This window comes from Lagopus muta, chromosome 2, assembly GCF_023343835.1.
Source record: "Lagopus muta isolate bLagMut1 chromosome 2, bLagMut1 primary, whole genome shotgun sequence".
Lineage (NCBI taxonomy): Eukaryota > Metazoa > Chordata > Aves > Galliformes > Phasianidae > Lagopus > Lagopus muta.
Window position 1 is genome coordinate 46,725,532 of NC_064434.1, and position 12,174 is coordinate 46,737,705.

General features: G+C 41.6%; 1 protein-coding gene across 1 annotated transcript in view; it reads left to right on the forward strand.

Annotated features, from left to right (window-relative positions):
* The first annotated feature begins 3,929 nt into the window (after positions 1 to 3,929).
* The window catches only part of NT5DC1 (5'-nucleotidase domain containing 1), a 120,058-nt gene continuing 111,813 nt past the window's right edge, over positions 3,930 to 12,174 (forward strand). The window contains exons 1-5 of the mRNA XM_048938414.1: positions 3,930 to 4,159; positions 6,210 to 6,301; positions 7,971 to 8,042; positions 9,446 to 9,552; positions 11,839 to 11,918. Of these exons, the coding sequence (XP_048794371.1) occupies positions 4,067 to 4,159; positions 6,210 to 6,301; positions 7,971 to 8,042; positions 9,446 to 9,552; positions 11,839 to 11,918 (444 nt within the window). The 5' untranslated portion in view covers positions 3,930 to 4,066. The remainder of the gene's footprint in view (positions 4,160 to 6,209; positions 6,302 to 7,970; positions 8,043 to 9,445; positions 9,553 to 11,838; positions 11,919 to 12,174) is intronic.

A 12,174-nucleotide genomic window follows, 5' to 3' on the forward strand; every position in this document is an offset into this window, starting at 1 on the left:
CGACAAAGGACACGAAGACCATGAGGAGGCTCATCAGAGGCCTAAAAACAAGTGAGGTTTAACTGCAGGAGTTTTGGCAGGGTTCCTTTGCCTTTATGTATGTCACTGGACTCAACCTGGTTGCTTTTGTACTCTGAGGCACAGAATCACAGAATCATTAAGGTTGGAAAAGGTCACTTAAGATCATCTAGTCCAACCTCAAACCATCCCTAAATGCCCCAAAACTATGTCCCTCAGTACCACATCTACACAGTTCTTGAACACCTCCAGGGATGTTGACTCCATCACCTCCCTGGGCAGCCTGCGCCACTGCCGCACCACTCTTTCTGAGAAAAAAATTTTCATAATATTCAGCCTGAACCTTAAGGCCATTCTCCACTGTCCTATCACTGTTACATGGGAGAAGAGGTTGACCCTCACCTCACCACAGCCTCCTTTCAGATAACTGCAGATAGCAATAAGGTCTCCCCAGAACATCCTCTTCTCTGGGCTAAACAATCCCAGTTCCCTCAGCTGCTCCTCATAATGTTTGTGCTCCAGACCCCTCACCAGCTTTGTTGCCCTTCTCTGGGCACCCTCCAGGGCCTCAATGTCTTTCTTGTAGTGAGGGGCCCAAAACTGAACACAGTACTCAAAGTGGTGGCCTCAACAGAGCTAAGTACAGAGACGATCACCTCCCTGCTCCTGCTGGCTGTACCATTTCTGATACAAGCCAGGGTGCCATTAGCCATCTAGGCACACTGCGGGCTCATGGTCAGCTGGCTGTTGACTAATACAGCACGATCCTTTCTTTCATGCAGCTTTCCATCCACTCTGCCCCAAGCCTGTAGTATTTCCTGGGGTTCTTGTAGTCCAAGTGTAAGACCCAGTACTTGGTCTTGTTGAACCTCATCCCAGTGGCCTCAGACCAGCTATCCAGCCTGTCCAGATGCCACTGTAGGGCATTTCTACCCTCAGGCAGATCAATACTTCCTCCCAGCTTAGTGTTGCCTGCAACCTTATTGAGGGTGCACTCGATCCCCTTGTTTGGAAACATGTTATTATCCCCACCCTCTGAACATACAAAGTGGTGGGAGCCTGTCCTGTGCTGAAAGTAGGGGGAGGCACAAAGAAAGGCAAAATCACAGAATCACAGAATCTCAGGAATTGGAAGTGATCTCAAAAGATCATTGAGTCCAAACATCCTGCTAAAGCAGGTCTCCTACAATAAGTTGTACAGGTAGGTGTCCAGATGAGTCCTGAATATCTCCATGGAGGGAGGCTCCACAACAGCCACTGATTCAAGGGATGGAATATCTCTCCTTCAAGGAGAGGCCGAAAGAGTAGGGGCTGTTTAGCCTGGAGAAGAGAAGGTTCTGAGGCGATCTGATAGTGGCCTTTGAATCTCTACAGGAGAGTGAGATGAAAGAAGAGAACAGATTCTTTATCAATGTCTGTGGTAATAGAACAAGGGGAAATGGCTTCAAGTGTAAAGAAGGTAGACTTAGGTTGGATATAAGGAAAAAATCTTTTACTTTGTGGGTGGTGAGGCACTGGAAGAGTTATGTGGGCACACCTGATCTGGCCATGGTGCCATCAGACTGTCAGTACTGAACTGAAAAAATAATTTGAAAGGATGCTGTTAACAGATTAAGATGTCTCAAATATTACGGGGAATTTCAATTAAATACAGCATCATTCTGAAAAAGGTGCTACTGTGGGCTGTCAGGACATTTGAAGGACTCATCTGAAAGCAAGAAATTGTGAGACATTGGAAAGCTTTTCAGACAAAAGGGAAAGAAACAAACCTTGGGTTGTTGGTTAAAGTAAACTGTTAGGAGCTTCCTGTTATCAGGTTGGTGCTGAGATACTGAAGATGAAGATGATATTCTTTGATTTGTATTCTTCTTTCCCAGATATGAAAACCTATCCCCTTAATCAACATTTTCTGTATTTTCTGTTGTCACAGTTCTAATTTAACCTTCAGCCTCATATACCTGAAATTTAACTTGATGAGTTGCTCCATTGCTTAAATGACTGGAAGTCACTTAGAATTAAAGTGCTTTTGTGCTGTAAATTGTGAGATAGCTTCTCATTACTGCTACTATTATTGTGCAGTATTCACAAAATCTGGATGTTCATAATTGCTTCTGATGGCAAGTACAGTGATCACTCCAGCTGTTCCAATACTATAGCATGTTAAATTGATTTTGTAGTGAGCTTACATAAACATGCATGCATGGAAAACAACACTATAAATTTAAAATGCTATGATCTACACAAAATTTGTTAAGCTGCATGAGGCCTTTTGGGAAAACAAAAATAAAAACAAACCACCTTCTGGAACAGGAGAATTCCCAAAGTAGGATCTTGTGATTCTATGATTCTATGATCTATTGCTACAATTTTCAAGTCAGATAAACTGAGTTAATATGAGGGCAGCATAAATACTTGAATCTGCTGAAGTCAATAGAAATTTGTCACCATTGACTCCAGTGGGGCAGGAATATGCTCCATGTTTCCTAAAGTGAGAGGTTTGGGGAAGAAAAATGACCTCTTGCTCAGAGTTCCCTCATCTTGACGGCTGAGACCACTGCTGCGTGCAAGATCCTGGATGAATCTCTCCTTCTGCAGATATTTCACACTGCTCATATTTCACACCATTTAATTTGGAAAACACACACACATATATGATTGTGTATATATATCCATATACACATATATGTACTTAAGCATATATATCTGAAATATATTCATGTGTCATTATGTAAACAGGCTGCTCCGAAAGTAATACCTCCTACTTTATGATGTTGGCCCACAATGTCTGAGGTGGATGTTGGTGGTTTGGCAGTAGAGGTTGAAACTTCCCACCAGCATTCTGTTATATTTTGTTTCTCTGTGACAGATGGCAGCAGAGGGGCAGTCTGACAGAATGGCAACATTCACAGAAACTTGCTGACTGTATATGGAGACTAAATAATGTATGTGAGCACAGCAATGCACTGGGTGATTCAATCCAGCAGCGGTAACAGAAGGTTACCTCTTCTGGTGAAGATTTTCCTGAGTGTGGTGCGCAGGCTTTTGTTCAACACTGACGAAAATCCGTAGCTAATGGCGTTTGGCTCTGTTCAAAAACAGCATTTTGTAGTTGAGAATTTGTTCTATCAAATAGTGTTATTGGGTTCTTTGTGTTGTAGTTTTCATGCAAATAAATAGGAGGCATTACTTTCAGAGCAACTTACATGTATATACTGAACTGTATGTATACGATATATGGAGTATTTGTAATATATGGTGCACATACATATATGTAACGGCATTAGAATGGATAATAATATCTTTGGGATACTCTGAATTCCTTTGAAGAAGCAAACTAATAGCATTCTTGTGTTTTGATGACATCACTGTATCTAAGCAGGAAAATGAATTCTAGAGAGGAGCGAAGAAAATCTGCACACAAGTGTTCAAGAGCAGCTATCTAAGCATCCCAAGCCTTGGCCTCAAACAGACAATACACTCAGATCCAACCACAGAGAACAGAATTAACTCAGTGCAGCTCTCGTTTGTTTTGCTTTTCTCCAAATGGAGCATTTCGTTACACCCAGCGAAGCATTTCGTTACGCCTTCAGAACTCAGCGGGATCCTCACCGTTCCCAGCCGCACGAGGTCTCGGCAAGAAAGGCTTTTCTTAACCTCAGCGATGGAACAAGGCTATCCTGCGCCTCTTAGCTCTGCTGCTGATGGCCGGGTTCCGCGCAGGTGAGGGCGGCCGCGGAGCGGCGGGGCGGAGTCGGGGCGGGGCGGAGTCGGGGCGGGGCGGAGTCGGGGCGGGGCGGAGTCGGGGCGGGGCGGAGTCGGGGCGGGGCGGAGTCGGGGCGGGGCGGAGTCGGGGCGGGGCGGAGTCGGGGCGGGGCGGAGTCGGGGCGGGGCGGAGTCGGGGCGGGGCGGAGTCGGGGCGGGGCGGAGTCGGGGCGGGGCGGAGTGGCTGCGGCCGCACCGCCCCGCACCGCAGGAAGCACCGCCCGTGCGCCTTCCTCCTTCTCTTCCTCCTCCGCCTCCGCCCGCCTCCCGCGGTGGTGGCGCGGCCATGCAGCAGTACTTTTCTCTGGCCGACTGCGAGGTGATGGGCTTCGATCTGGATCACACGCTGTGCCGTTACCACCTCCCGCAGAGCGCGACGGTGAGTGCGGGCACGGCGCGGCCGCAGAGCCAGGGTTGCCCGCTTCGCTCCGGCCGCCCGAGCGGAAGTGCGAGTGAGGGCGTGCGGGGCCGGCGGGGGTCTCGGGTTCGAGGGGTGTCCCGCGGGGAGACGGGAAACGTGAGAGGAGGGGAGAAGCGGGAGCCTCTCTCTTTGCCCGCCCCCTCGGCAGGCCTCAGCCCGACCGGGGGGCACTGCCGTGTCTTTGCCTTGGAAACGGCGCCTCCGAAGTGTTCTTCTGCCTGGAGTGGTGCTGAGAAAGGCAGAGTCCCCCAGCGCCGGAGCAGGCGGTTCGAAGTGCATAGCGCTTTCTGTAGGCAAACTTTGTCGTGCTTAGAACGGTGAGCATGAGGGCATTCAGCATCTCTGCCTCAGCATTGCTGTCTGTCAGAGCCTGATGGCATGCGCTGCACCTTCTGCCTCAGCACTTCTTTTCTGCTTGGCCCCTTTCAGTCTCGGGTGTTCCATCTGCAGGGCTCCCTTCTGTTGAGGTCAGAATGCTGCACAGCTGTCTCATGCCCCATGGATGTTCTTAAGTGTGATACAGAAATAACTTTTTATAGAAACAAGTCTAACAAAGGTGCAATGCACCTTGTTCTGTGAAACTGCATTGCTTTCTAAGATGGTGTTTGATATCCTGCAGAGAGGCGTTTTTCTAACGGAAAAAGACTTCTGAAATTTTGTTCACTCTTCTCACAAGGCAGTGGCTGGTTGTCACATGCCCTTTGCTCATATCCTTACTGGTGACCAATAAAGCACTTTAAAGTGCTGGCATGAGCACCAGAAGATACAGTTGTTACTGTTTGTCATTCTCACTATTCAAAGTCATTCCAAGAGCAGCTTTGGGAGAACAGTTTTAATGAAAGAACTATGAGAAAAAGGGACCTGGCATTATCTGCTTAGATTTACTTGTGCAACCTCACTAATGCATTACAGTAAGAACTGGCTGAATGTTGTGCTAGGCTTTAGCACTTATTCTTTCTGGCCTTATGAATCTTTTACTTAGTAGTTGCTGTTTTCTTCAGAATATGTTTTATCAGGAATGTTTAAAATGTTCTGAGTCCAGGTCTGGTGCCCCCAGTACAAAAAAGACAAGGAGCTGTTGGAGAGAGTCCAGAGGAGGGCCACAAAGATGGTCAGAGGGCTGGAGCACCTCCCCTGTGAAGGTGGGCTGAGAAAGCTGGGCTTGTTCAGCCTGGAAAAAAGAAGGCTGTGGGGTACCTCATTGCAGCTTTCCAGTACCTAAAGGAGCCTATAAACAGGAGGGCAGTCAACTCTTTACAAGGGTAGATAATGGCAGGACACAGGGAAATGGTTTTAATTTGAGGGAGGGAAGACTTAGGTTGGATATCATAGGGAAGTTTTTTACAGAGAGAGTGGCGAGGTGCTGGAACAGGCTGCCCGGAGAGACTGTGGATGCCCCATCCCTGGAGGTGTTCAAGGCCAGGTTGGATGGGGCCTTGGGCAGCCTGGTCTAGTACTGGATGTGAAGGTTGGTGACTTTGCCTGTGGCATGGGGGTTGGAGCCTGATGATCTTTGAGGTCCCTTCCAACCCTGGCCATTCTGTGATTCAATTATTCTGTGTTTACTAGCTGCAGTTGTTGATAGGCTCAGGTGCTACTTGTTGAATCAGGGTAACCTGACATTTAAAAAAAAAAAAAAAAAAAAAAAAAAAAAAAGAGACTTGGAAGGGGGAAGTAGTGACTGGCTTTGGGTGCTTAGCATCTTTGTTTCCCAGTAGTCTTGAAGATCTAGGGCAGTAAGGTAGAACGGTATACATCTGGCTGTGTTACGAAAGTTGCCCCAGAGCTATTGCATGAGCATCTTGAGCTGTTTTCCAGCCTACTAGAAGTAACTCAGGCACTACTGGTAAAATGCTGTGGAGCAGGTCCCCCGTGCTCCTTGTTTGCCTCTTCCTTTGGTGGTACTAAAGTTCACATCTTCCCAGGGAAAGCATTATCTTTAGATACCTTAATCAATGTAGTTAATACCATTTTAATTTTTTGTTTTATTTTATTTTCCCATCTATAGCTAATATATGATAGTTTTGCTCAGTATCTGGTAACGGAGAAGGGTTACGACAAAGACTTGCTGACTCTAAATCCAGAAAGCTTAGACTTCTGGTAAGTATGTTGAAAATAACAAACTTTCTTCATAACTTCCTTTATACTATTTGTAGTATACTTTCACGAAGCTTGGAAAACAGCTTCTTAGACATTTGTTAAGACTATCAGACCAAATAGGTAACTTCAATTTTTTTCCAACAAGTATTTAAAACCATAAGTATTTCTCTTGAAATACTTCTAATATGATGTTTTGAAGAGACAACTGAATATTCAGCTTGCTTTGTGCTTTCTATGAACTCCCCCAAAACTTTGTGGTTTAACTTGCTGAGATACACCTCCTTTTTCTTCTACCCTTAACTGGTAAATACAGTAACCATCAGAATTTAGTCATATCTCCGTGTTTCTCTTTACAGATGTGTTTTTGTTTGTGTAAGGCAGAATAATCCCAACAGTCTTCTCAGGAACTGAGGAAAGGTGACATGCCAAGAAGTAGCCCTTGAGTGATGCTTTAGGCACAAAGCTGTAATGTAAGAAACTAAAACACAAGTTTCTGGTCTGAATTCAGTGGTATCTGAGGTGGAACTTTAATGTGAATCACTGATGTTCCAACTTTTATAGGTTATAATCTATGGCAAGAGTGTGGGGACTTGAAGGTCAGGTTATTGCTGTTTGTTTTGGCTTTGTTTTTCCTTAGGAGAAGCACAGGTGTTTTGTTTTCAAGTTGTTTTTACAATTCAGTATTTGACTGGTGAGTTTCCAAACATGTCTGATTGCAAATATCATGTGATAACCAGGGTTTCTGTATTTTTCATATTTTGAGGACTCTGAGGCTTGAAATCTAGTTAACGTTTAGATGTATCTACCTTGGTTCCATCCTGAAGCTGGGGGCTCCTTAATGAGGATCTGCAAGCCCATAGTGCTGGTAGCATCACATTGATACTAATCACCCAGGTGTCGAGTGTGAAAGGATAGTCTGCCAGCTAGGTTCATAGCACATTGTCTTTCCTTTGGGTACCATGTAACACAGAATGAAGAAAGCATTACTTTTGCATTTTCTTTCATCTTTTCCAATATTATTCTAGAAATTGAACTCTGATCTCATTTTTCAAACAGCCTAAGTAAATGTGAGTTCATTTTTCTGAAAGTTGTGAATTTACTAGGTGAGTTAGGAACTACTGTGGCACATCTGTCCTACTCAGTGTACCCTTCACCTTGTGAGTGCAGACTAGCCTGACAATGCCTCTCTTCACATGCTCTTTAGATACTCTGTTGTCTCGCAGGGAATGATGTTCTATCTCTCTCTTCCTTAATATTGGTGTTACTGTTGCAGTAGTAAGTAGGGGAGGTACAGTCAAAATGTGTATGTAATTTTCTTTAATAGTGGCTTGAACATCACATTTCTTAGTTGTATATGTTCAGGCCTTAATCCCCCAACCCTATCTATATGAATAATCACACTGAACTCACAGAACAATGGAACTGGATTTATTTAGTAGGAATTTGCTATGTAAGTGAAATCCAGCCCTCACTGTAATGATATGTATTTGCATACGTTACTTTCAAACATGGGAGTGCTTGAGGGGTTGTGATTTGTTGCTTTTAAATGGCATTGTTATATAGCTTCTGTAACTGCATTTCACTATTCTGATACAAAGAGGCATTCTTCTGAAAACATTTTTCTTGTTTCTTCCTTAAAAAACAAACAAACAACAACAATTATTTTTAGTTGTAAAGGCTTGGCATTGGACTTTGAAGATGGAAACTTCCTGAAGCTCGCGGAAGACGGAACAGTTTTGAGGTAATACTGATTACGTGTGTTTATTGTTAAACAAACGTGAACATTTTATCCTCTTTTTGAAAGTCACCTCAGTTTTATTAAACATCTAAAATACTGGTTTCAATATATATTCATTTATGTAAAAATTTAAATACTCTTGGGTAAACTAGTGTTCAGTATCTCTTAATGTTATAAACCTAGTATTTTCATAATATTTCCATATTAGCTGCTAGGAAGAATATATAATTTTTTATAAACATCTAAGATTGAGTGCATACTGATCTTGAAACTAAATTCACTTTTTTCAGTGGCTACCAATGTACTCTGTCCAATTCTGCTAAGATCCAGGGTAAGGTTTTTCTTTGAATTCTGAGTAACTTGAGTCAATAAGTGCTAATGACTAATGTTAATGACAGAGCAATTGTCTTTGTACCATACATATTCAGAATTCTTGCAGACTTGCTACATGTAGCTTAAGTAGCCTGAGGTAAATTAAGTATAGAAACTGACACATTCACTTGGGGAAGTCTTTTTTTCCTCTTAAAAATAAATTTTCCCTTGAGTCATAATTTTAGTACATCTTTACTTCATCTTTCCGTCTTTTCCAAAACCATGAAGATGCTAGGGAAAATCAGATTTCACTGAATTCTTGGAAGGTGTCCCCATCCATGGCAGGGCAGGTAGGAACTAAGTGATCTCTAAAGGTCCCTTCCAACACAAATTGTTCTATGATTCTATCAAATAAGGAATGAAATATCTGTGAGTCTTCCTTATGCGTACAGAAATTCAGTTAGTACCATGAATTTCAAAGAGCTCGGTTTGGAATTCAAGACAAGAGGATATATTAATGTAAAGGGAAGAGTGTTACAGTATTAGTTATCCTGGCATTTCCTGTTTCCTTCAAAACTGGTTTGTGTATGTTCTTTAGGGGCACAGTTTGATGGTCAAGTTAGTGGACTTATAATTCCTGAAAAGGCTTGTACCTATTTCTGTATTACATAGCTGCTTTGAGGGCTCAAACTAGAATTTTATCACAGTCCTGCCCTGCATTTTGTGAATGTTACCAGGCTTCAGAATGGTGTATAGGCTTCCTGCTCTGTGTTTTATTGTGCAGTGTATATTGAAAGTTCAAGTATAATGTCCTCATACAATTGAGAACATTCGAGCAACACAGAGTGATTGTGTTAGGAGGTGAGGCACAGTATCCATGCCCTCAGCCAACCAGACCTTTGTGAACTAAAACTTATACTGGGGACTGTAGTGCATAAGTTAAAAGCTTAGGTCCTAGCAAACTTCAAATTGGGAGCTCAAGTGAAGATAAACTTGCATGCACTTTGGTATTCAATTGCAGTTCATTACTGTTTTCTAGATGTAGTCTGAATGTTTTTAACCTTTTGTTTTTCTCTCTATAATGCATCAAACAGGGCAAGCCATGGCACTAGGAGTATGACATCTGAAGAGATCCTGGAGATTTATGGAAGGAGGGAATGGAAGCATTTTAGTACAGTCAGTGGAATGCTTTCCCGCTCAGGTAGCTCTACCTCAGAATGTCCTGGTCTATGAAACTGCTTTGGCCCCTTCAGTGTTTATTGTAGTGTTAGTTCATCCTAAATCTGTTTTAAAAAAATACTTGAGATGAGAATTACTGAAATATTTGAGTGTTTGGGGCAAAGGTTGTTTTTATATTTTTAACCTCTAATACTTAAAATTAAATCACCAATTATAAGGCAAGTAATGAACAAGCTAACAGTACAGGTGTGTTTTGGTTGTAGAGATGGGCACATTGTTTCTTGAAGTAGTGAAGTTCATAATCTCAATCTCATTTAAGAATAATTTTTAAAAAAATCAAGTTTGTCTTAATTGATGGTGTGTTGCTGTCAGTGTTCTTACTGGAGGCCTAGCTGGAAGTGCAATTAACAGAGCAGGTATGGAAACACAACTGCTCATCTTGTGGTGGCAGCTGTTTAATTTTAAGATGGGAGTCATGTTGTGAAGGCACTGTGATTATGTTTCCACTTTTACTAGCCACCTTGTACTTTATCTCAAATTTTCTTTAAGATTAGTAATTGTGAGTGATGCACATAAAGGGAAAAATGCTCGCTGATAGTTGCATTGTCCTGTGTGATAGAGATGTTCTTTGCCATTTTGCTGTCATAAACTCTTTTGTCATCCTTACGCTAAACTGCAGGTAATCTTTTGCAGCTGGGTAGAAAAGTACCTCAGCTATATGTACAAAAGAAATGTTTTGCATTCATTATTTAGTTCTTTCATGAATATTAGTCCTTGTTTTGTTGACTTATGTGGTATTCATAAGAGACAGCACAGACAAGATTATTAATACAATGAAAGCATCACCTATTTTACTCTATTTACTTTAAATTTACTTTAATCTAAATTTACTTTAAAATCAGTTTTACTCCCAGAAAAGAATTGCTGAACATGACCTTAGTCTGGGAGAAATGTTTGCGCCCTTCTGACTTTTTTGTTCTGTTTTGGGGCATCATAGAATAATGTGAGCATGCTTCTCACTGGGCTAAGTTTCTGTCTTTAGCATGTGTTTTCAAAGGACAGGACTATAGGAAATCCATCCCAGCCTCTGTATTAGATGATTCAAGCCAAATACCTAAGCACCGCCCAAGGGTGAAATGAATCCAGAGAGGATCCTGCCTTCTTGCCCAGAAGTTAGACATTCAAGAATTTCCTTGCAAATTTTTTTGTTTTGGACAATGAAGGAAAGACAAAATCCAAAGTTAAACAGGTTATGAGACACTTGTACAGTGTGCCACTTATAAACAACTATAACATCAGAATAGGAAGGACATTTTAGATAAGTTCTACAGATAGAAATGCAATTTCGTTGAAATCTGGGGATGCTGGAAAACATCACTGAGAAATGCTGAAACATTGCTTTTATTTTCCCATTTTGTTTCAATGATGCTTGAATAATCCTATTTGGTAAATAAAATGCATCTGTCCACTTCGTTTCGGTTCATTCAATTTTGACTTGTATTTTATAAGATGCTGCTTTCAAAGTCACTTGACATTTCTTACGCTGTCTTTCACTTTATGACAAATTGTATTGTTGTGGCATTTTCAAAATAAAACCACTGTTATCACTGAAGTGAAGCAATTCAACAGTCTCATAACAGACTAGGTCAGTGTTATTGAAAGGAAATACTTTGTGAGATCAGCAAGGGGAATATAGTGCAATTCTCAGTAGTGCAGAGGAGAAGGGTTAAAAAAAAAAAAACAAAAACAAAAAAAAACCTGCCAAATGGTTTCAATTCCCATTAATACCCTAAATTCAGACGTTATTTAAGGAGGGCTGTAGTCAGTAAGAGTTGATCTCTCTTGTGCCCACATGTTTGATGAGTTAATGGTTGGACTTGATGATCTTAGTGATCTTTTCCAGCCTTAGTAATTCTATGATTCTATGTAAGACCTGTCAAATTTTCTGAAACAACTTCTCAGACTCACAGTATTTCTTATTGCTGGGAAAACTGATATTTTGGAATAGCTGAGCAACACTGCTTTGGCTTTTAAGACTCATTCATTTCCATCTCTTCCACCATAACTTTTAGAATCCTAAAATGTTTCCTAAAAATCTTACTGCTTTGGTGTAAGGTAACTGTTGCCAACGGCCAGTTATGAGAATAAATAGAAATAAAACCTAACAAATGTATTAAGTTGGGAAACAAATAATGCTTATTATCATAAAATTCAAGTAACAGCTCATAATACTATTTAAATATATTAATTTGTAAACTATACAATACATATTTAAAAACTAGAGGTGTTGTTTGTGTTTTTTTTCCAGCCAAATACTATCTGTATGATAATTATTTTGATCTACCAGGAGCCCTCTTGTGTGCAAGGGTTGTGGACAGTTTAGATCAGGTAAGAACTGGACTTTCTGAAATTAAATGTTCCATTATCTTTATCCTTTTCTGCCTCACTTGCTGTATGCATTCAGTAATGCATGCAAGTAATAACATTCAGTGAAGTTAAGCTCTTTAGCTCTTCTTTCTTGTTTGAAATTTTTCGTGCCAGACTTATCAGTGTATTAAAGCTGTCCCCCAAACTACTTGTGACTTACTTGGTATGGTCAGAGTAAATGTACTTCCACCAGAGGGCACAAATAGCTAGGATAAGA